The sequence below is a fragment of the Solanum pennellii genome, chromosome 3, assembly GCF_001406875.1.
Source record: "Solanum pennellii chromosome 3, SPENNV200".
NCBI lineage: Eukaryota > Viridiplantae > Streptophyta > Magnoliopsida > Solanales > Solanaceae > Solanum > Solanum pennellii.
In genome coordinates this window covers 64,381,613-64,405,170 of record NC_028639.1, presented here as the reverse complement: position 1 = coordinate 64,405,170, position 23,558 = coordinate 64,381,613, and the positions used below count along the sequence as shown (strand labels likewise).

The window sequence follows — 23,558 nt, the reverse complement described above, 5'->3', positions numbered from 1 at the left end:
TAATATTAATTATTTGATCAATTTTTGTATCTTCCCCAGTTTAAACTCAAAAATAGCCTTTGGTAGCCCTAAAATTTTGATTTCCATGGCAAGAACAATATTGGTTCTCTCTTTTTGACGACTTCATCATCTTCCTCAAGAAAATAAGGTAGGAATTCGTCTTTTCTTTTAATTTCCAGTATAAACGTTAATTTGAAGTTTTTTTATGGTTGAATTTCTTCTCAATTTTTGTGGTTAGTTTTTGATTGAAAATGGCAAATGCAATGTTGAATCGTATTTGTAACAATGGCAACTGTAGGAGGTCGATTCTAACACTTCTACACTATAATAATCCATAAAATCAGAATAATCGAAAAAAGTGAAGATTTTAGAACCCTAACATGTTAGACCTTCAATCTCCAAGAATCTTCACAAATACACATCAACAACGATCAACAATGATCAACAACGAGATTGTCAACAACAACACTATCGTCAACAGCAACACTGTGTATTTCGTTTGATTTTTTAGGAAAACGTTGAGAAATGAAATGAAAAAGGAGTTCACGAATTTTCTTCAAAAAAAAAAGGGTCGGGTCGGGTTACCTAGAGAGTGAGCAACACGCGCATTACATAGACGACGGAATGAGTAAAAATGGTCAATTTACAACGATATATATAGTTGTTTAGTGGGGTAATGGGACACTTCAAAAGTTTAGGTGTCTTTATGCAAATATGGGACAACTTCGATGGTGTCTTTATGTCTTTTCTCTATTTATTGTTTTTTAATCCCACTTTAGTTTATCTATTTTTTATTTCACGTTTTATTAGAAGTAATTGAAAAATAAAATCTAATAAATGAAAATATTGATCCCATAATTGAAGATTTTGTAAATTTTTTAGTCAAAAATGTTCTCTTTTTGCTTTGGTTTACTTATATGTTAATTGCGCTCCATGCAAATATTTTGTAATACTGAATACTTGTATTTTATATACTATGAAAATTATATTTTGTAACTCTTTTGAAGTATAATTAAATATAGTCAAAATAAATAAAATAGTGAATATAAATATTTTATATACATTTTATGAAATTTAAAAATTGGACAAACATATATGCCAAAAGAATTTATTCATGCATTTGATAAATTAATTTATTTTTGTTAAATATGTATCTTTTGAAAATTTTAAATAAAAGATTAATACAAATGACTAAATAAGTTGATTTGATTTTCAATATATTTTTTAAAAATAAAACACAAAATTTTGTACATAAAAACTTTTCATATGAGTATGATTAAATAAACACAAATTATGATTAAAAATTTAAATTATTTTAATGTACTAAGTAATGAGTATATATCTTAGGGTAGTGCAATCATTGATTTGAGAATGTAAGAAGTATATTTGAAATGAAAACATATTATTTGAGTATTCAATTTAATTAACTTTTGAATTTTATTATTCTATACACATAATATGTGAAGAGGTTTATTATCTATCAAATATTTCTACGTAGTTTATATTAATCTATTTATCTTTATATTTCATATAAAAGATATATATATTAAAATATAGTAAACGAGTTAATAATTTTTCTAAAAAAAATATTTTCTCATTCGAGGTTGAATATATTGAAACTTAATAATAGCGTAACATTTTGGATAACATTCTTAAAAAACAGATTTGACAAATGATAATAATTATCTTTGATATAAATGCAACTAAAGAATCTAAAATACCAATAGATGTGATTCATGCAAAAATCATACAAATTTAAATTGTATATTTGAAAAAGGAACAAAACGATTGAAAAATGAAATATTAAAAGGAGTTTTATCATATAAATATGAAAAAGAATAATAAGACGTGTAGATGTATTTTATTAGTATTTTTCAGTTACTTTATAATATAATTCTTATATAATCAAAGAAAAAAAGTACATCGAAATATATGTTGTAATATAAAGATTCAAACTCATTGGTATTCCAATAAAATGTAGAAAGTGACATATTAACTATATGTCCAAACAAAAAAATTACTAAGAAAATATATATTGACATTTGACATATTGATTAATAATGCACTATTACTCATTTAATAGATTGTAGATGTTAAATTTGTTAAGTTTCATTTTGATCGTCATTTCAAAACGATCTTCATAATTAGTATATAAGTAAAAAAATAAAGTGATAATATTACGTTTGAAAATAAAAAAAGCTATATAATTAACGGAAAAGGGCCCAAAATACCCTCAAAGTATTGAAAATGGTACAAAATACCCTTCATCCACCTATTTGCTCCAAAATGCCCTTCCCACCCACCTATTGGGTCCAAAATACCCTTGTCATCCACCTTTTGGTTCAAAATTGACCACTTATTTAACGGTTTTATATTTAAACTATTTAAATACTTTTTTAAATACGTGGCGCTCAACTATTTGTTATAATTTAACTTATTAGTGTAATTTATAAATAAATCCACTACCCACCCATTACTAATTAAATCCCTCTAAATTAATGAACCCATCACATTATTAATGCAAGCTACTGCCAATTGAGTGTTTTTAAAAATTATATAAGTAAATTATCATACATTCAAGTGGCTAAATAAAAATCACCGATAAACTTAAAAGTCTGACTATGTTCATCTTAATTATTCTTACGTCTCAATTATGTGATGTTACTTCATAGGTAACTTTTTTTCAAAATAATATATTAAAGGTTTTAAAATAAATCATAAATATTTATAAAATTATATTTAAAAAAAGTGCATGAATTAACTAGGATGTATTATTTCTTTATCTTTAATCATAAATTTCTAATTCAATTTTGAAAGAAAGTGTCCTCCTAAATAAGCGGCTCAACCTAAATTTAATTGGGGGTTCAATTCGGACTAGAATAATTTTGAATGTCATTTTCAGTAATCTATAATTTCATCGTGCTTTAGTAGTGTTTATGACGATTTTGATATTATAATTGAATTATTAATTGAGTGAGGTTTAGTTAGTAATGAGTGGATAGTGGATTGGTTTATAAATTATATTAATAAATTAAATTTATAATTAATAGTTGAACGCGAAGTATTTCAAAAAATATTTAAAGAGTTCAATTTTAAAACAATTAAAAAATGGTCAATTTTGAACCCAAAGGTGGATGACAAGGGTATTTTGGAGCCAATAGGTGGATGAAAAGGGCATTTTGGAGCCAATAGGTGGATGAAGGGTAATTTTGTACCATTTTCAATACTTTAAGGGTATTTTAGGCCCTTGTCCGAATAATTAATTGAAAAATAAGTAATCCTTTAATATTTATTTGAAAGACCGGATTGAAAAATAAGTAATCCTTTAAAAGAGTTCAATTTTAAAACAATTAAAAAATGGTCAATTTTGAACCCAAAGGTGGATGACAAGGGTATTTTGGAGCCAATAGGTGGATGAAAAGGGCATTTTGGAGCCAATAGGGGGATGAAAAGGGCATTTTGGAGCCAATAGGGGGATGAAAAGGGCATTTTGGAGCCAATAGGGGGATGAAAAGGGCATTTTGGAGCCAATAGGGGGATGAAAAGGGCATTTTGGAGCCAATAGGGGGATGAAAAGGGCATTTTGGAGCCAATAGGGGGATGAAAAGGGCATTTTGGAGCCAATAGGGGGATGAAAAGGGCATTTTGGAGCCAATAGGGGGATGAAAAGGGCATTTTGGAGCCAATAGGGGGATGAAAAGGGCATTTTGGAGCCAATAGGGGGATGAAAAGGGCATTTTGGAGCCAATAGGGGGATGAAAAGGGCATTTTGGAGCCAATAGGGGGATGAAAAGGGCATTTTGGAGCCAATAGGGGGATGAAAAGGGCATTTTGGAGCCAATAGGGGGATGAAAAGGGCATTTTGGAGCCAATAGGGGGATGAAAAGGGCATTTTGGAGCCAATAGGGGGATGAAAAGGGCATTTTGGAGCCAATAGGGGGATGAAAAGGGCATTTTGGAGCCAATAGGGGGATGAAAAGGGCATTTTGGAGCCAATAGGGGGATGAAAAGGGCATTTTGGAGCCAATAGGGGGATGAAAAGGGCATTTTGGAGCCAATAGGGGGATGAAAAGGGCATTTTGGAGCCAATAGGGGGATGAAAAGGGCATTTTGGAGCCAATAGGGGGATGAAAAGGGCATTTTGGAGCCAATAGGGGGATGAAAAGGGCATTTTGGAGCCAATAGGGGGATGAAAAGGGCATTTTGGAGCCAATAGGGGGATGAAAAGGGCATTTTGGAGCCAATAGGGGGATGAAAAGGGCATTTTGGAGCCAATAGGGGGATGAAAAGGGCATTTTGGAGCCAATAGGGGGATGAAAAGGGCATTTTGGAGCCAATAGGGGGATGAAAAGGGCATTTTGGAGCCAATAGGGGGATGAAAAGGGCATTTTGGAGCCAATAGGGGGATGAAAAGGGCATTTTGGAGCCAATAGGGGGATGAAAAGGGCATTTTGGAGCCAATAGGGGGATGAAAAGGGCATTTTGGAGCCAATAGGGGGATGAAAAGGGCATTTTGGAGCCAATAGGGGGATGAAAAGGGCATTTTGGAGCCAATAGGGGGATGAAAAGGGCATTTTGGAGCCAATAGGGGGATGAAAAGGGCATTTTGGAGCCAATAGGGGGATGAAAAGGGCATTTTGGAGCCAATAGGGGGATGAAAAGGGCATTTTGGAGCCAATAGGGGGATGAAAAGGGCATTTTGGAGCCAATAGGGGGATGAAAAGGGCATTTTGGAGCCAATAGGGGGATGAAAAGGGCATTTTGGAGCCAATAGGGGGATGAAAAGGGCATTTTGGAGCCAATAGGGGGATGAAAAGGGCATTTTGGAGCCAATAGGGGGATGAAAAGGGCATTTTGGAGCCAATAGGGGGATGAAAAGGGCATTTTGGAGCCAATAGGGGGATGAAAAGGGCATTTTGGAGCCAATAGGGGGATGAAAAGGGCATTTTGGAGCCAATAGGGGGATGAAAAGGGCATTTTGGAGCCAATAGGGGGATGAAAAGGGCATTTTGGAGCCAATAGGGGGATGAAAAGGGCATTTTGGAGCCAATAGGGGGATGAAAAGGGCATTTTGGAGCCAATAGGGGGATGAAAAGGGCATTTTGGAGCCAATAGGGGGATGAAAAGGGCATTTTGGAGCCAATAGGGGGATGAAAAGGGCATTTTGGAGCCAATAGGGGGATGAAAAGGGCATTTTGGAGCCAATAGGGGGATGAAAAGGGCATTTTGGAGCCAATAGGGGGATGAAAAGGGCATTTTGGAGCCAATAGGGGGATGAAAAGGGCATTTTGGAGCCAATAGGGGGATGAAAAGGGCATTTTGGAGCCAATAGGGGGATGAAAAGGGCATTTTGGAGCCAATAGGGGGATGAAAAGGGCATTTTGGAGCCAATAGGGGGATGAAAAGGGCATTTTGGAGCCAATAGGTGGATGAAGGGTAATTTTGTACCATTTTCAATACTTTAAGGGTATTTTAGGCCCTTGTCCGTATAATTAATTGAAAAATAAGTAATCCTTTAATATTTATTTGAAAGACCGGATTGAAAAATAAGTAATCCTTTAAAAGAGTTCAATTTTAAAACAATTAAAAAATGGTCAATTTTGAACCCAAAGGTGGATGACAAGGGTATTTTGGAGCCAATAGGTGGATGAAAAGGGCATTTTGGAGCCAATAGGTGGATGAAGGGTAATTTTGTACCATTTTCAATACTTTAAGGGTATTTTAGGCCCTTGTCCGTATAATTAATTGAAAAATAAGTAATCCTTTAATATTTATTTGAAAGACCGGATTGAAAAAAAAATAAGACACACGTGAATCTTGATCTATAACTGAAAAAAACAAACAAATTTTATTCCCTTGATAACTTCTACTAAACTACAACTAGATAACTCCAATCAACAGCTATTGAAATACAATTTTCTTATTCTCCCAACTCAGATTCCTAGATATTCATTTTCATCTTTTCCTCTGTTTCCTGTTTCAACTGAGTCAGAAACCAACTTCTTCAATTTTCTCCCAGCTATGGCGTCTCTTGGATTGGCTCAACGAATCAGAATTGGACTTGATGGGAACTCGGGTGTTGAAAACCCGGTGATGGGTCGGGCTGGTCGGTTAAATTTCGGTAGAAAACGAGTTGGGTTCAGAATTATGGCATCAGAGGGCCAATCAGTGGAGCCCGATCTAAGTGTAACTGTTAACGGGTTGAAAATGCCTAACCCATTTGTTATTGGGTCGGGTCCACCAGGGACCAACTATACAGTGATGAAGAGAGCCTTTGATGAAGGCTGGGGTGGTGTTATCGCCAAAACGGTAAAGCTTTATTCGACTTTAGTAGTACTACCTCTTTCATGGATCCTTTTTTAATCCATATTTTTTTTCTGTGGTGGATCTAGTGCCAGTTTTTCTGTTATCTGTTAGTAGTACTTCCGATCTTTTTATCAAAGTCTGATTAAGTAGGAAGAGTAAAATGAAAGAAGAAACTAAATTGAGCTGTTGATTTGCATCGAATTGAGTATGGCAACTGCTCTAGTAAAGTTTGTTCAAATGACATTAACTTATAGATCTTCTGAGATTGGAGATCATTAAGAGGTGGATCCAGGATTTAAATTCTATTAGTTCAATCTGTTCTTGCATTGAACCCACTGTGTTTTTAAATTTGTTGCAATTTTAGTAAAATTTTACACATAGTTTATGCTCTGCGTCGAAAGTATGTAGTTGAGATGAACCAGGTACATTAACATTGGATCCACCTTGAGATCATGTATGTAGGTTCTTGGATCAGTATGTGTGGAGTTATCATTTAACTTGTTATGGAGTTTTGCATGTGCTGATTCTAGATCAAGTAAACTGTAAATAGTACTTCCTTCCGTTTCAATTTGTTTGTCTTAAAAAATGTCTCTTCCCTTTTTTAACAACTCTTTGATTTCAACTTTTCATATGAGATGTTTAAACGCTCAAGATTAAATGACATTTTGTTCTACGTATCTTTAGTTTAAAACATAAGATTCAAAAGTCTTTTTTACTTTTTTGAACTCCGTGTCAAATCAAAATGGGACAAACAAATTGAAACAAGAGGGAATAATTGTAACTGAAAAGTGTGGAAGCTCTTTTTATTTTATTTTTTTAAAGGATGTTTTTATCTGTGAAAAGTGAGATCAACACTTTTTTACTTATTTCTGTTGTGAAAAGAACAGAGAAGAAAGACTTTCCTTTTTTATGGAGTAATTATTTTTTTCTTCCCTCAGGTGTCTTTGGAAGCCGATAAAGTAAAAAATGTGACCCCTAGATATGCTAAACTAAGAGCAGATGCAAATGGTTCTGCCAAAGGACAAATTATTGGGTGGCAGAATATTGAGCTCATTAGTGATCGACCTCTGGAAACAATGCTGAAAGAGTTTAAGCAATTGAAAGAAGAGTATCCAGATAGGATACTAATTGCTTCTATCATGGAAGAATATAACAAAGCTGCTTGGGAGGAACTTATTTACAGATGTGAGGAAACTGGAATTGTAAGCATATGCGACTTAATGGATAAGATTTTTTCTGCATTATAGTAGTGTTGTCGCATTGATTCTCTTTTTAGTTTTTATGACTCTCTATATTGATACTGTTTTTCAGGATGCCTTTGAAATCAACTTCTCGTGTCCCCATGGTATGCCAGAACGTAGAATGGGTGCTGCTGTTGGTCAAGATTGTGATCTCTTGGAGGAGGTTTGTGGATGGATCAATGCTGTAGCCACAGTTCCAGTTTGGGCAAAGATGACCCCTAATATCACCGACATTACCAAGGTATTTCGTTATAGCATTTATAAAACAAAGATGATAGATCGCTAAAATGTTTAAACCAGGAACCAATTTCATATGTCATGAAGGTCATAACTTCTTCTATAGATCATCTATAATCTCCCTTTGTTACTAAAAAGTTCTCGCATTAATCCTAAAGTAGGGGAAAATTGCATTTTGGAGCTTGTATATGCTGTTAGTTTTTTGGAAGACGGAGTGTGTCCTAATCCTCCCTAAATCAACCTGATGACATAGTGTAATTTCTTCTTTGGATCATTCTATCTTTCACCTTTTGTGACCCCTTTACTTGTTTGGTGATTAAGCTTGGTTTTGTTTCAATGTCTCTCTATTGCACTTTCCAATTAAAAGTCCTTACCAATTTGAATGAGGTTGATAATGACTGTTAAGGACTTGGGAAGTGTGATTGTGAATTCGTTAGAGCTGTTTGATGATTATTAGTTTGGCGTTTAAGAGGACCACCTTCGCTTGAAATGAAGTGATATATTTATCATTAATAGTCTCTATGTCTGGATTAAACCATCTTCACCTTCACTTCACTTCTATAATTATGGCCGCCCACTAGTTTGTTATTCACCGTGTCCAACAAGTTATCAACATTCTTTCATGTATTAAGTTATTTCTTCGCTGTGTTTCTTATTTCTTCTTCTTGGATTGTAGCCGGCTAGGGTGGCTCTTAACCAAGGGTGCGAGGGGGTATCTGCTATAAATACAATCATGAGTGTAATGGGAATCAATCTTGACACCTTGAGGCCCGAGCCTTGTGTTGAGGGGTTAGTATCTCTACATTGAGAAGTATGCTGAATTAAAATTTTCTGCTTTTATGATTCCGGCAATTCATTTTCTACTGTTTTCCTTAGCTACTCTACTCCTGGAGGCTACTCATCAAAGGCAGTGCACCCAATTGCCCTTGCAAAAGTAATGAACATTGCACGGATGATGAAGTCAGAATTCGGAGATAAGGACTATTCACTCTCTGCTATTGGGGGAGTTGAGACAGGTGGTGATGCTGCTGAGTTTATTCTTCTCGGAGCAGATACTGTACAGGTTGGATTAGAAACTGACCGTTTACTGTATGTTTGTGGCTAAACCAAATTTAGGACTTTTCCTTGTCCCCATTTGACTTCGACTAAATAAAAATTTCTTCTGAGCTGCGATCTAACACAAGTGAGAAATCTTCAAAACAATTTAATGATATTTCAGTAAAATGGTGAAGAGACATGGGCAACTCCTCTTAATTTGTTTGTTTGTTCTTTTCTTTCCCCCTCTTCCATCCTTTTTAACATGGAATTATCTTGGAATGATAAAATCTTTATTGGTTTATTATGTAGGTTTGTACCGGTGTCATGATGCATGGATATGGTCTTGTGAAAACGTTGTGCTCTGAGCTGAAAGATTTCATGAGAAAGCACAACTTTTCATCAATAGAAGATTTCAGAGGGTAATCTCTCTCTCTTTCTCTCTCACACTCGCGCACACATACGAAGAGACATTAGATCCATCTAAACGTTGAAAGAATAGAATTAACGCTCAGCTGCAATATCAATAACTAGATTGCATTATCTAGTAGGTTCTGAACTTTCTCCCTATAAGATTCACTTATATGGTTTCTATTAACTTGTCCCAGCACTTCAAGTTTGAGCTTCCCAGTGCTACTGCATAAAGCTATATGTACACTTCCGTAGTAACTCATAATGATAAGATTCTCTTGTTTACAATTTGAATTTGTGTTATGCACAGAACGTCACTTGAGTACTTCACGACACACACAGATTTGGTGAGAAGGCAGCAAGAAGCAATACGTCAAAGGAAAGCAGTTAAGAAAGGTTTACAATCAGACAGAGACTGGACAGGAGATGGCTTTGTGCAAGAAACTGAAAGCATGGTTTCCAATTAGACTTGAAAACCTCTAAATGCACTTGTCATCTCATATTGTAGATTATGAATAAATCAATCTCTTTCATATATCTGACTGGATTGGTGTATAGTGACTTTGACCTCTTTCTTGTTCTTTGCTTATAGGACTTTCACAACTCTTGTTTTCATTTATGTTATCTTTTAACTTAATTCAAAATACTAGTGTTTATGATGTAGAATCCCAGAATTTATTTTTAGTTACTCTAATCATCCAAAAAGCCAGTTTATTATTAGAGGATAGCTATATTTATATCTAAAATATATCACTCAATGCAGATGTATATAATTGGAAGATAAAATAAATCATGAGTACTGAAAATGCAGCTCCATATTTAAAATCAGCTTATTTGGAACAAATGTTTTGCATAAAGTACTTCTGGTAAGAATAAATTTTTAATATTTTATTTCACATATGTCATTAAAAGATATTGGGGAATAAAACATGTAGTTGTTTGTATTACAAAAACACACTGATAAGATGAAAAAGGAATTTAAAATGTTAAAGTTTTAAAAAGTTTAAATATTTAATTGACAAAATTGGAGTGCATGCCAGGATGATAATTTGAGATAAGTAAAAAGGCTCCCAGAACATTTTGCCTTCTAATTTGATAAAATAGTTTGAAATAAAGATAAACTATCAAACTTGACCTTAATAGATTAAGTCAACATTTCAATTTTGGAAGTAGACGTTTAAAACACCTCAACTTACTTTCGCTATCTTGATTGAACACATAAACTTAACAATTTGTCCTGTCGAAATATCAACTCGAACTGGAGCATTAACAGCTGGAATATGCGATTTAGTAATCCTTGGAAGATTAGTAAATGCATCTGGCACCTGATTTGCAATGTTCTGCAAATAAATTATTCTTTGAACTTCTTGCTCACATTGGTTTGTTCGAGGATCCAGATAAGATAGAGATGATGAATTCCAATCTATCTCTTTTCCCGACGACTTATGTTCTCCCCCTAATGTTGGTTATACTGATTCATCAAAATGACAATCAGCAAATCTTGCCTTAAATAAATCTCCAGTCATAGGCTCCAAATATTTTATGATTGAAGGAGATTCATACCCAACATATATCCCAAACCTTCTTTAGGGCCCAATCTTTGTGCGTTGTGGTGGAGCAATTGGGACATACACTGCACATCCAAAATTCTAAGATGAGAAATGTTTGGCTCTTGACCAAAAGCCAATTATAATGGGGAGAATTCATGATAATTGGTCGGCCTTATGCGCACAAGTGCTGCTGCATCCAAAATAGCATGCCCCCACATAGACACAGAAAACTTTGTTCTCATTAGCAATGGTCTAGCTATCAATTGCAGACGTTTAATCAATGATTCTACTAGACCGTTCTGGGTGTGAACATGCGCAACTGGATGTTCAACTGTTATACCAATAGACATACAATAATCATTCAATGCCTGATATGTAAACTCACCAGCATTATCTAGACGGATTGTCTTTATTGTATAGTCTGGAAATTGTGCTTTTAATCGTATTATTTGAGCCAACAATCTCGCAAAAGCCATTTTGCTAGTTGATAATAAGCACACATGTGACCATCTTATAGAAGCATCTATCAAGACCATATAATATTTAAAGGGTCCACATGCAGGTTGAATTGGTCCACATATATCACCCTGTATACATTTCAGAAACGCAGGGTATTCAGTTCCAACCTTAACTTTTGATGGTTTAATGATCAACTTTCCTTGAGAACAAGCACCACAAGAGAATTTCTTTGATTGAAGGATATTTGGGCTCTTTAAAGTGTGCCCATATGAATTCTCAATGATTTTGCACATCATATTAAATTCGGGATGACCCAACTGGTCATGCCAAATGATAAAATCATTAAAATTAGTAAACCTTTTGTTTACCACGACATGTGATTCAACTGTACTTATACTTGTATAGTACAACCCAGAAGAAAGTGCAGGTAATTTTTCATGCACAATTTTCTTCTCTACATTAATTGTAGTAATGTAAAGGTATTCAACATTTCCTTCATTAGTTGTCTCAGCATGATAGCAATTTTGGTGAATAACTTTGAAACTTAATAAGTTTCTTTGAGACTTACTACAATATAATGCATTATCAACGGTTAATATTGTCCCTCCCAATAGTAATAAGGCCGCTCTTCCAGAGTCCTCAATTAATTTTGTACTACCTGATATTGTATTGACATATGTCATTTTTATAACCAAATTAGAAAAGTATTTCTTTTCTTTTAATATTGTATGCGTTGTAGCACTATCAAGAAGGCATACATCTCCATTACTCATCTTGAATCCAACTGACAATTGGGAATTTCTATTAATTTTGATTAAAATAAAATACATTAAAAGAAGGAAGAAACAAAACTAACAACGAAAATTTAAATACTTCAATATGAATAACATAATAATTAAAAACACATAACTAAAATATTATGTAAAATATTAACAGACTTCATTCCCCAGCTAAAAGATCAAACATCAGTTTCGATCTCCAAAGAAGTCATCAACTTTCATATGAGTAATGTCACCAAGATCATAAAAAATATCATCCTTTAAAGCCAAATTTGCTTCAACATCCTTATCATATTTCTGAGATGTTCCCGGCTTATCATCATCTTTAAGAGTCATATGTCACTCAACTCGAGCATTGGAAGAGGAAGCACCACTTTTATTTCCTTTCTTTTAAAGGAATTTTGATAGAGCGTTACAAAATGCTCATGTGTGCGACATTCATTCTTCCAATGGCCTTTCATGCCACAACGACGACAATTACTTTTTGAGGGAGGTTATTTTGAGAACTCATGTTGTTCTCCCTTTTATTATGACCACCTCCTCGACGATTAGTGTATCGTCTCTTATCTTTGTCACGTCCCCGTGCATTATTATAGCCCCGATGATCATCTCTTTTTACTTTAGATTGATCATGTTTTCCTATCACATTTGCCTTCGGTAATGGAGCAGCTCCAGTGGGACGAGCTTCATGATTTTTCATTAAAAGAGCATTATGTTGCTCAACCACCAAAAGCATAAGATTAGTTCAGAATATTTCTGAAAACTCTTTTCACGATATTGTTGTTGCAATATCACATTTGAGCCATGGAAAGTAAGTGTCTTTTCCAACATGTCATCATATTTTATAGTCTCCTCACATAATTTCAACTGGGAGGTAATCGCGAATACAACAGAGTTGTATTCAGTTACGATCTTAAAATCTTGAAATAGTAAATGCATCCACTCATAACGAGCTCTTGGCAACACTGTTGCCTTTAGGTGGTTATATCTCCCCTTCAAATCAGTTCACAATTCAAGTGGATCTTTTACCGTTAGATATTCAATCTTCAGGCCCTCATCAAGATGATGACGAAGGAAAATCATAGCCTTCACCTTATCTTAACTCGATGCTTCATTTCCCTGAGTAATAGTGACATCAAGACCTTTAGCAGCCAAGTGAATCTCAGCATCGAGTACCCATGAAAGATAATTCTTTCCAGAAATATTTAATGCCACAAACTCAAGTTTGGATAAATTCGACATAATGAAATTATGAGGGAATATGTGAATTAAATAAAAAGATTTATATAATACCTTTGCAAGTAGCAACTTCGTGCTGATAACGTATTATAAAAAAACTCAGAATATAAGAAGAAGAAGACAAAAAGTATAAGATAGAGGAGAGAATTTTTCTTATTCAAGTGTGTATTTCACAAATGGTGAGTGATATCCCTATTTATAGTGTTAAGATATCACTATCAAAGGTCACCATGATAAATGCCCAATTAACAGGTACATAGTTATCTACAAAGGTTCATGCCACCTTGAAAATGTAGATGAATGATAAGATAAGTTTATGAAGAAAGCAAATGGACAATATACTATTCAATGGATTTATAACAAATGTTCTTTTTTCTTTTAAATTTTTTTTAGGCTTTATGTGACTTTTTTTTTTAAAGGCCAAAGTCATATGCGGCCACTCAAACTTGTCCCGATTATTCACTTAGACACCTCAACTAGACGTACTACCTATTGAACACCTTAACCACCCCAGATTTGAACCGAAAACCATTTTTTAATCACTTTTCATTAATTATGTGGCGCGTGTAGTTAACCGCCCCACGTGTATCTGGCGTGTATTGAATGACCATTTAAAAATTCCCACGTGTATCCCACGTGTATTTGTTAATGCCTAAATTTGGGAAAATTCCCAAATCGTTAACTTTCACTGAACAGATCTCTTTCTCTCTCTCTCTAACTTCACACTTTCTTTTGATTTCAAGCTCTCCATCTCACGATTCATTCCAGTTCCTTGTTCGATTTTTGTTTGATTCCTCTTTTTCGTGTTACGATCTATCCTCCTGTAAGTTTGATTTTTGTTTCTTTACATGCTTTCTTATATGAATTTCATAAAGCTGTGGTTTTGTAAAAATGTAGGGTTTTGCGAATATTCTGTCTATTCTTTACTATTACCCAAAAGTATGATTTAAAGCTTTGTTTTTTAGTTGTTTGTATGAGTATATTCCGTTAAATATAGGGTTTGCTTGATTTTTGTAGAGGGCTGCTAACAATTGACCATGGAGGAAATCATATTTACGAAGATTTACCATGGTGGAATCTTGTCTGAGTTATCGGCTGTCCCTACTTATGTTGGAAACTGTGTGTCTGCACTAAGGTATATCATCAAGGACCACTTTTCCATTTTGGAACTATTGTATTATACTAAAGAATTAGGGTATGAAACTGTTGGAGGCTTTTATGTGAAAGACTTATCGAAAAAAAATGGATCCTAATTACAACTGACCAACATTTACTACACCTTATTAAAGACTTAAAACATGAGGACACTTTTGAAGTATATGTCTGTCATGTATTAGATAAACCCTTACTTGACACTGAGGTAACTATAGGATATCTAACTAATGGTGAAGATGGTGAGACAGTTAACTTAAGTGAAGAAGGTGAGGCTTGTAACCTTAGTGGTGAGGGTGGTGAGGGTGAAGCTGCTAACCTTACTGGTGAGGGTGGTGAGGGTGAGCATGTTAGCCTAGGTGGAGAGGAAGTGGATGATAACCTAGGTGGAGAAGATGCATCTGATTTCTTGAGTAGTGATTCAGATTTAGATATACCTTCAGAAGATGGTTCAGATATTGATGAGGAGCTAAGAGCATTTAGAGAAGAAAGAAGAAACAAAAAACAGAGAAAAAAGGCTGCTGAATTTGAAGAAATACCAGTTGGAGAAGCTGGTGGTATAGATAGAGGTTTTGAGGATATTGGAAAGAACAAAACTGACAAATATGCTGGAAAATTGGGTGAAGATGAAGATTACATTGATAGCTCTGACTGTTGGAGTGATGATAGTGATGAACAACTAGATGTGGATGCTGTTAGGGGAGTAGACATACCTGCTAGAAGGAGAAGCAGAAAGGTTAGGTATGATGAAGATAGTGAAGTGTCAATTTTTGAGCTTGGAATGGTCTTTGAAGGGGCAGATCAGTTCAGGAAAGCAGTGGCAGATTATGCTGTAGAGTATAGAAGACAGTTAAAGCTAAGACCTAATGAAAAACATAGAGTGAGGGTGAAGTGCAAAAATGTTAAGTGTAAGTGGTTGTTATATGCTTCGATTGCAAGGACTCAGGTGATTTTATTGTAAAGAACTATCATCCTATTCACAAGTGTATTCCATTAAACAGAAATAAGTTGTGTAATTCAAAGTTTATTGCTAGAAAGTTTAAGGACAGAATTATATCTCAACCATACATAAGGATTTGGGAAATTCAAGATTTGGTTAGAAAGACATTGGGTCTTTATGTTGGTAAGACTCTTTGTTACAGGGCTAAACAGAAAATTATGAGGGAAGACATGGGTGATTGGAATCTGGAATTTGCCAGATTGTGTGACTATGCAGATGTGATCAAACAAACCAATCCTGGAAGCTCTTGTTGGGTAAAAATTGATAAGGAAACTGAACCAGGGAAGAACCTTTTTGTGTATTTTTATGTATGCTTTCATGCATTTAAGCAAGGATGGTTGGAGGGGTGTAGGAATATAATTGGATTTGATGGTTGTTTTCTCAAGGGAGCTTGTAAGGGTGAATTATTAGTTGCTGTTGGAAAGAATGGGAACAATCAAATGTATCCCATTGCCTGGGCTGTTGTGGATACAGAAACAAAACATAGTTGGAGCTGGTTCATAAGTTATTTAATTGCTGATCTAAACTTGGGAACTGGTGAAGGTTTGACTGTGATGTCAGATATGCAAAAGGTATTGTTTATACAATTTCTTCTTTTTTTAGTTTAGTTTTACTACTCCAATTACTTATTCTGTATATACTTTTTGTTAGGGACTTATTCCTGTATTGTTGGAGTTGTTACCAAATGCTGAGAAAAGAATGTGTGCTAGACATATATGGAGTAATTGGCATGTTAACTGGAAAGGAGAAGAAAGAAGGAAACAGTTTTGGAGATGCTCAAAGGCCTCTTTTGAAGTCAAGTTTGGTGAAGAAGTTCATGCAATGTCTAAGCTAGGTAAGAAGGAAATAACAGAGGACTTATTACATTATGATCCCATAAATTGGTGTAGAGCTTTTTTTCAAACTCATTCCAAGTGTGATGTTGTAGAAAATAACATGTGTGAGACTTTCAATTCCTGGATCTTAGCTGCTAGACATAAATCAATTATTACCATGCTAGAGGATATTAGGCATAAAATGATGAACAGACACATAGACATGATCAAATTTGCTGAAACATGGATATCAGACATTGCACCTATGGCAAGGGCAATACTAGAAAGAAACAAGGAGTATTCAAAGAACTGTAATGTTCAATGGAATGGGGTGAATGGTTTTGAGATTAGTGATGGGGAATACTCATTTGTTGTTGACTTGGAGAAGAAGCATTGTGACTGTAGGTTGTGGATGTTGAGAGGTATTCCTTGCCCTCATGCTATTTGTGCTTATTATTACTTGAATCAAGATCCTGATCAACATGTAGAGCACTGGTATATGAAGGAAACATTTCTCAAGGCTTACAATCATTTCATCCAACCAATACCCAATATGAGAATGTGGCCTAAAACTACAAATCCATCAATAGAGCCTCCAAAACCAAGAAAAATGCCAGGCAGACCTGGCAAGAAGAGAAGAAAGAGCAAGGATGAGCCCAAAAAATGGGGAAAAATTTCCAGAAAAGGAGTAAAGATGACATGTTCCATTTGCAAGAAAACTGGTCATAACAAAGCTGTGTGTGCAAGAGTAAGTAATACTAGTCATATTCACATTTGTAAATTGCTTAAAGTTTATAATCATATGTTTTATTTTGTGGTGACATAGTATGGGAGGGGGAGCACTTCTCAACCTACAAGTCAAGGAAACAGCCAACAAAGTTATTCTCAAACAAGAGTAAGATTTGCTTTACATATTCATTTGCCTTAATTTTCAGTTAGACAGTTATTCATATGTACTTATTTTTGTTCAACAGGTTAGAACACAAAGTTCTGTTTGTCCTGATACCAGTGCTGTGCCAAGAACTGTGCCAAGAACTACCCAAACAACAGTAAGATTAGATAATGGCTATCCTTTAAAAATTCATTTGCATTTTAAGTTTGTTGTACAAGTTTTCATATATCCTTATTTATGTTATATAGTCTACAATGGGAGGTCCATCTACAATGGGAGGTCCATCACATTCTACTTCCAGAACCACATATGCAACTACACAATCAAGTCAAACAACTTCTATTTGTGCTGACACAACATCTGTGCCAAGACCTGCTCAAAATAGGGTTCAAGTTGGAACTGGAAGAGGATTGGGAAGAAAAAAAGCTAATGCAAGAGGAACTCCATTTGTTACAGAAAGGGATAGTTCTTCTAGTGAATTGCCACCTTTATCAGGTCACAAGAGACCATACAGTTCTGCCTCATTTGCTGCTGCTACTGGAGAAAACAGAAGGCCTGCAACTGGTTTTGGTGTTTACTCTAATCCTACAACTGGAGCCCAAGTATTAAATGTATGTTCACTTAACATGTTTACCTATTTTAGTGTATATTTTATAGCCATATTATAATCTAACATTATGTTAAACTTTCTATCTTATATTGCAGCCTGGTACATCAAGTGAGAAGATTCTACATGGGCCAACAACATTGAAGAGTGCTTCACCAACCAATATAGACATTGGTTTTAAACCCCGTGGCCTAAAATGGAAGGGAAAAGATGCAGTCAGCACCTCACAATTACAACAAATGAAAGCTAAAAAGAAAAACTGGAAGTAGTTCATTTGGGAAGTTGGTGTCTATTTGAAAACAATTTACTCTTTGGTTTATTTGAACACTTGTCTAATGTATTTTTGAACATTGTATTTCTGTTAGCAAGACTATGCCTATTGTAAGACAATGGTTTTCTATTACCTCTCAATGCATTTGTGTTATGTATTTCCATTACTTACTGTGTGTTATGTATTTTTCAGTAATGCATTTGTGTTATTAACTTACTTTTTGAACAACAACTACACTACCTTTCAAAGCATGCCTTTTGTTTTTGTCAATAAGAGTACTAATCAATTCAATTCCAGAAAAAAAATTCAAAACACATGGCAAGTGATCAATTCAACAGAGATCAATTCAACTCAAACTTCCAATTTGATACAAAATATTAAGGACATATACCAATTAAAACATCACTAATTGATCTAGAATAACTACCTAACTACTGCAAAACTAAACAATTAAGTATTACAATCCTGAACTACTATCAACTACAAAATATTAAAGAACCATTTAATAGTTAGTAGACAAAGAAAAACAATCACAATTCGATTAAATTTGACATTTTCCCAATCCCTTTGGAGTTTAACTTCCTTAAGCTTCTTGTTCAATACCATCAATTTCACTTCACTTTCATTCAATTGAAATTTCAAAGAATCTTTTTCTTCTTCAAGCTCTTTCACTTTTCTCTTTAGTCGATCAATCGGATTTTGACCGTCTATGAGTCTATTCATTGAGGATGATTCATCAACATTTTCAAGCGACGGATCAATCCATCTAAAATATCCACATCCACCATTTTCCTACAAACCATATAACAGTAGTAAGACGTAATAAATATACCAAAATATTGATTTTTCAAATAGTACAACAAGAACAGTTTTTGTTTGAAAAATAACAAACCTTTGATGATTTGCATCCAAAAAATCGACGACCTGGGTTCAAAGGAGTCCTCGAAGTTTTCAGTCGACAATAATAACCACACTTGCATATATCAACTTCATCGATATTTACTGAAATTTGCGACATTTGATAAAAGAGAATTGATTTAGAGAAGAAGAGAGAAACTTGGATATTTAGAGAAGAAGAGAGAAACTTGGAGATTTAGAAGTAGAAGAGAGAATTGGAGATTTAGGGTTCTAAATGGATTTTGGGGAAGAGAAATTGGGGAAGATGATTTTGGGGAAGAGAATTGGGGATTTCACTTCAACTAATTGGAGAAGATGATTTTGGGGAAGAGAATTGGGGATTTCACTTCAACTTTAACATTGAAGTGCAATGTTACCGTTGCTGCCATGTAGGCAGTGTAAAAAATGAGAAAAAAACAAATTCACGCGCTTCATTTGCGTGAATCACAAACGATTTGCCATGTGGGCAAAAAATGATTTTACGGTTCAAATCGGGGTGGTTAAGGTGTTCAATAGGTAGTACGTCTAGTTGAGTTGTCTAAGTGAATAATCGAGACAAGTTTGAGTGGCCGCATATGACTTTGGCCTTTTTTAAAATAACAATTCCTTATCCCAAAATAAAATAAAATAAAAGAAGAAACGCAGGGGATATAAGGTATTATCGTAATTAAACCTAAAACCAGTGGCCGATTTTCTCATTCCAACATATATATAACCATGTTTAAAGCTTTTCATCACTCTTTCACTGAAACTAGGGTTTCTCTTCCGCAGCTTCTCTAGCCTCGCCTCATTCATCCCCTTCCCCCAAACCCCCCCCAAAGCAGAGCAAATCTCTTCTTTCCAACATGGCCGTCGGGTATATCGCTTTAACTCTCACTCCATATTCCTGATTCTTCTCTTCTACTTTTTTTCTAATTTTAATCCTGTTTTATTGTCTCATTGTACAGCAAGAACAAGAGGATTTCCAAGGGAAAGAAGGGAGGAAAGAAGAAGGCGTAAGTAGTACTAACACCAAAATCCTGGTTCCTTTTTGTGTGTGTATGTGTAATGTGGTTTACTAATTTGTGTTTGTCTGTGTGAATGTTGGCAGGGCGGATCCCTACGCAAAGAAGGACTGGTATGACATCAAGGCACCATCTGTTTTTGAAATTAAGAACGTCGGCAAAACCCTTGTTACCAGGACTCAGGGTACCAAGGTATTTATTCCCTTCTCATTTTGTTTTCCTTTTGATTCTGTTGATATTGTGTTTTAATGCTTATTTTATAGTATTATTTCGTTTGGGTATGTTTTGCATTCTGTTTAGTTCTGATGTATAATGTTGACTAATTAACGAAAAGATATGCATTCATATTGTGAGTGAATGGAGGAGAAATTCTTGTTATTGGTATTTAAGGATTAAATGTTTGTTAATTTGAGCAATGAGTGAGAAATTTGGTCAGAAAATTGTTCTATTGTCAATTCATCTCGACTTGACCAGTTTTTTATTTTATAATTAGTGTTGCTAGTTGGAGAGGACTGGTTTGCCGTATTACAATGTACCTCTCGCTGAGTGCTAGAACATTTACTTTGTTATATATGCTATCAAATTCCTTCATTTCATATTAAGATGTGCCATTGTGATTCTGTAACTCGTATCTAATGAACGTTGGTATGTCAATTACCTTGTTGCCATTTGTTTCTTTCTCGCTTCCTGTAAGTGATAAGTGTATATGCTGACCACATATGTAGAGAAGTTTTTCACTAGCTTTTTACATTGTTTTGCTTTGTTTTGTGATATCTGCCGCTTCTGCAATTGTTAACTCCACCACCCTAAAAAATAGAGAACTTATTCATAGATATAGGCTCTGGGTATGTTGTTGTATTCTTATATATGGAACTTGGTGTTTTCATCTCTTGGTATAAGCAAGTTATAATTGTTTGTGCTTTTTCTGATGGGAACAATTGTTTGATATTCCTTTTAGATTGCTTCAGAGGGTCTAAAACACAGAGTATTTGAAGTTAGCCTGGCTGATCTTCAGAAGGATGAGGATCAGGCTTTCAGGAAAATCCGTTTGAGAGCAGAAGATGTGCAAGGGAGGAATGTTCTCACAAACTTCCATGTAAGATGTTCCTTTTAGTCAATCTTTTGTTCACACTGTTTCAGAGTTGTCACATATGACTATATATTGAGCTCTATTTTTGTTATATAATTACAGGGAATGGATTTCACAACAGATAAGCTGAGGTCTCTGGTCCGCAAATGGCAGACTTTGATTGAGGCCCATGTTGATGTCAAGACTACAGACAGCTATACTCTAAGGATGTTCTGTATTGCTTTTACAAAGAAGCGTCCAAACCAACAGAAGCGTACCTGCTATGCCCAGAGCAGCCAGATCCGTCAGGTATAGTATTTTTGCTTGGTTTGCACTTGTGCAAACATTTATCCTTATTGTTGTCTTCATGTCGTGCGAAGTTCATTTTTGGTCGCTGACAAGAATTTTTATCTTGTGTTGTAGATCCGCAGGAAGATGGTTGAGATCATGAGGAACCAAGCCAGTTCCTGTGACTTGAAGGAGTTAGTTGCAAAATTCATCCCCGAATCAATTGGCAGGGAGATTGAGAAAGCAACTTCCAGCATCTTCCCCCTACAAAATGTCTATATTCGAAAGGTCAAGATCCTCAAGGCCCCTAAATTTGACCTTGGCAAGCTGATGGAGGTATAATATCTATCTGTTCATCATTTGCTGTAGACAATATATGCATTGCGAAGTTCACTGTCATTTCATTTTATAGCTGTAATTGTTGTGTTATTGATCGAGAGTTCATGTTGTAGGTTCATGGTGACTATTCAGAAGATGTTGGTGTGAAGTTGGATCGGCCAGCTGATGAGACAGTAGCTGAGGCAGAGGCCGAGGTTCCTGGATCTTAGACTTGTTTCATCCATCGAGTTACGTTACCCAATATGGTGGTAGTCTTTAGAGCATCACATTGTTTAAGTTGAGTTTTGTTGTGACATCTGAAAATTTTGCATCTGGTTCTTTGCCTATGTTTTATCCATACATTATCATAGACCAAGATATGGATTTTCCAGCTGTTTTATCTATTACTAATTTCTTTCCCGTATGTTGAATTATGTCATTGTGGAACTTGGTAATTCATGCTTTTTTGTAAAGCTTCGCAGGAGATTCATTTCTCTTTGTGCTTGCCTTTTCATGCCTTCTAATCTTTGGTGAAACCCAATGTTTTAAGGTGCATGGAACATATAACTGTAGTTGCCTGAAATTACTCTTGCGAATTGAACTTAAAGCATAAGCAATAAGTTTTTTTATTTTGAGAGTTGGGTTAATCAGATAAACTTGTTCTTTCGACGGTATGTTGAGTTGGAATGTTATGGTGCTGCACCCTATCTTATCGGAAAAGTATTTTTATCTTTTTTGGTTTTGACCAAGATTTTTGAGTAAGGCGTTGCAGTTTTTTATGTGGACCTTGTGCGTAATCGATGTCTTAATACCAGCATACGGTCCCTGCTTTCTCCTCAGCGTTTAGTTCGAATGAAGCCTTTTTGTTTGGCCCAAGTAAGTCTGTTGGGCTTGTGAGGCTCGAACAAGATTGGGCTGATCAAAAAGTCTTAGTAGTTTTCATGTAACATTGCAAAGCCCAAAAACAAAGTAGTAAAATGCCAATACAAAGTACGTTCAATTGATAATTTGTAATCTCTAAATTCTAATAGCCGAAGCAACAATAGTGTATTTTTATATGATGTCAAACTTGAATTATATATCATTATCTTCTATTAAGATTAATAGAACAATAAAGAGATACAATAAGCGACTAAAATTTGTATTGAAAACCAATCAATGCAATACGAATGTCCCATATGTAATGACATTTCTAACATTTGAAAGTATTGGATGGTTCATACTCAATATTTACTAAAATATTAGGATAATTTGATTTTAATTTGCGACTTAATAATCTTACAAATATTTGTGTTCACACTTTTCAGATTAGAATTTGTTTTTCAAAAACAATGAAAAATCCCTTTTTTTTTGAAAAAAATTGGGATGCCTGCAACCCTTGGAATGGTTGGGTCGTCAGATCCGTCAAATGAAAAAGAAAAATTTTCAAAATGTCAATATTTTGACATTTAATAGTCATTGTAAATATTTTCAATATTTACTAAAGATGTCAAAAAAGAAACAATTGTTAAAAACAGAAAGGAGAAATTAAGGGGAGAGAAAAATATTAAAAAGAAACAATTGCTATAAAGTTTTATCAGTTACAAAAATTCAAAAACAAAAAATTAATTGACAATTTATCAAAATACAACAACTTCCATCTCTTTTGTCTTCATTCACAATGTTCTAAAAAACACGCCTATCACCATTGTTCTAAAAATTCAATATTCAATTTTCTTATTTTTTTTTGTTTCTAAACACGTTTATTTACTATACATTATCATATTTGAAAAAGTTTATTCTACTAAGGCATCTTTTTGTCGTTATGAAATTATAATTTATCTTTGAAAATGTCTGAAATTTTATGAAGTTATTTGGCAATCATGTTAAGGTTATGAAGTTTATGTATCTTCACGTCAAAAATAGCAAACCAACTTTGGGTGATCCGGATTTCGACGTCAAAATTGCCAAAAGTTTTTGTGGACGTCCGTCATGACCTTGGCTATGCA

General features: G+C 34.7%; 3 protein-coding genes across 3 annotated transcripts; 2 read left to right on the top strand and 1 right to left on the bottom strand.

Annotated features, from left to right (window-relative positions):
• The first annotated feature begins 5,803 nt into the window (after positions 1–5,803).
• Positions 5,804–9,896, top strand: LOC107015267 (dihydropyrimidine dehydrogenase (NADP(+)), chloroplastic). Its single transcript, XM_015215485.2, has 7 exons — positions 5,804–6,309; positions 7,245–7,508; positions 7,618–7,788; positions 8,461–8,573; positions 8,661–8,847; positions 9,132–9,241; positions 9,541–9,896. Exons 1-7 carry the CDS (start codon positions 6,022–6,024, stop codon positions 9,695–9,697), a joined length of 1,290 nt encoding a protein of 429 aa, XP_015070971.1. The 5' UTR covers positions 5,804–6,021; the 3' UTR covers positions 9,698–9,896.
• An 8,485-nt stretch (positions 9,897–18,381) lies between these two features.
• On the bottom strand, positions 18,382–19,520 carry LOC107013571. Its single transcript, XM_027915766.1, has 2 exons — positions 18,887–19,520; positions 18,382–18,786 (listed from the first exon to the last, which is right to left on the bottom strand). The coding sequence occupies exons 1-2, from the start codon at positions 19,010–19,012 to the stop codon at positions 18,475–18,477; spliced, it is 438 nt and encodes a 145-aa protein (XP_027771567.1). The 5' UTR covers positions 19,013–19,520; the 3' UTR covers positions 18,382–18,474.
• A 71-nt stretch (positions 19,521–19,591) lies between these two features.
• On the top strand, positions 19,592–22,091 carry LOC107014882 (40S ribosomal protein S3a). The gene is made up of 7 exons (XM_015214995.2): positions 19,592–19,747; positions 19,839–19,886; positions 19,982–20,087; positions 20,854–20,991; positions 21,088–21,273; positions 21,388–21,588; positions 21,705–22,091. Exons 1-7 carry the CDS (start codon positions 19,737–19,739, stop codon positions 21,798–21,800), a joined length of 786 nt encoding a protein of 261 aa, XP_015070481.1. The 5' UTR covers positions 19,592–19,736; the 3' UTR covers positions 21,801–22,091.
• Positions 22,092–23,558: the final 1,467 nt, after the last annotated feature.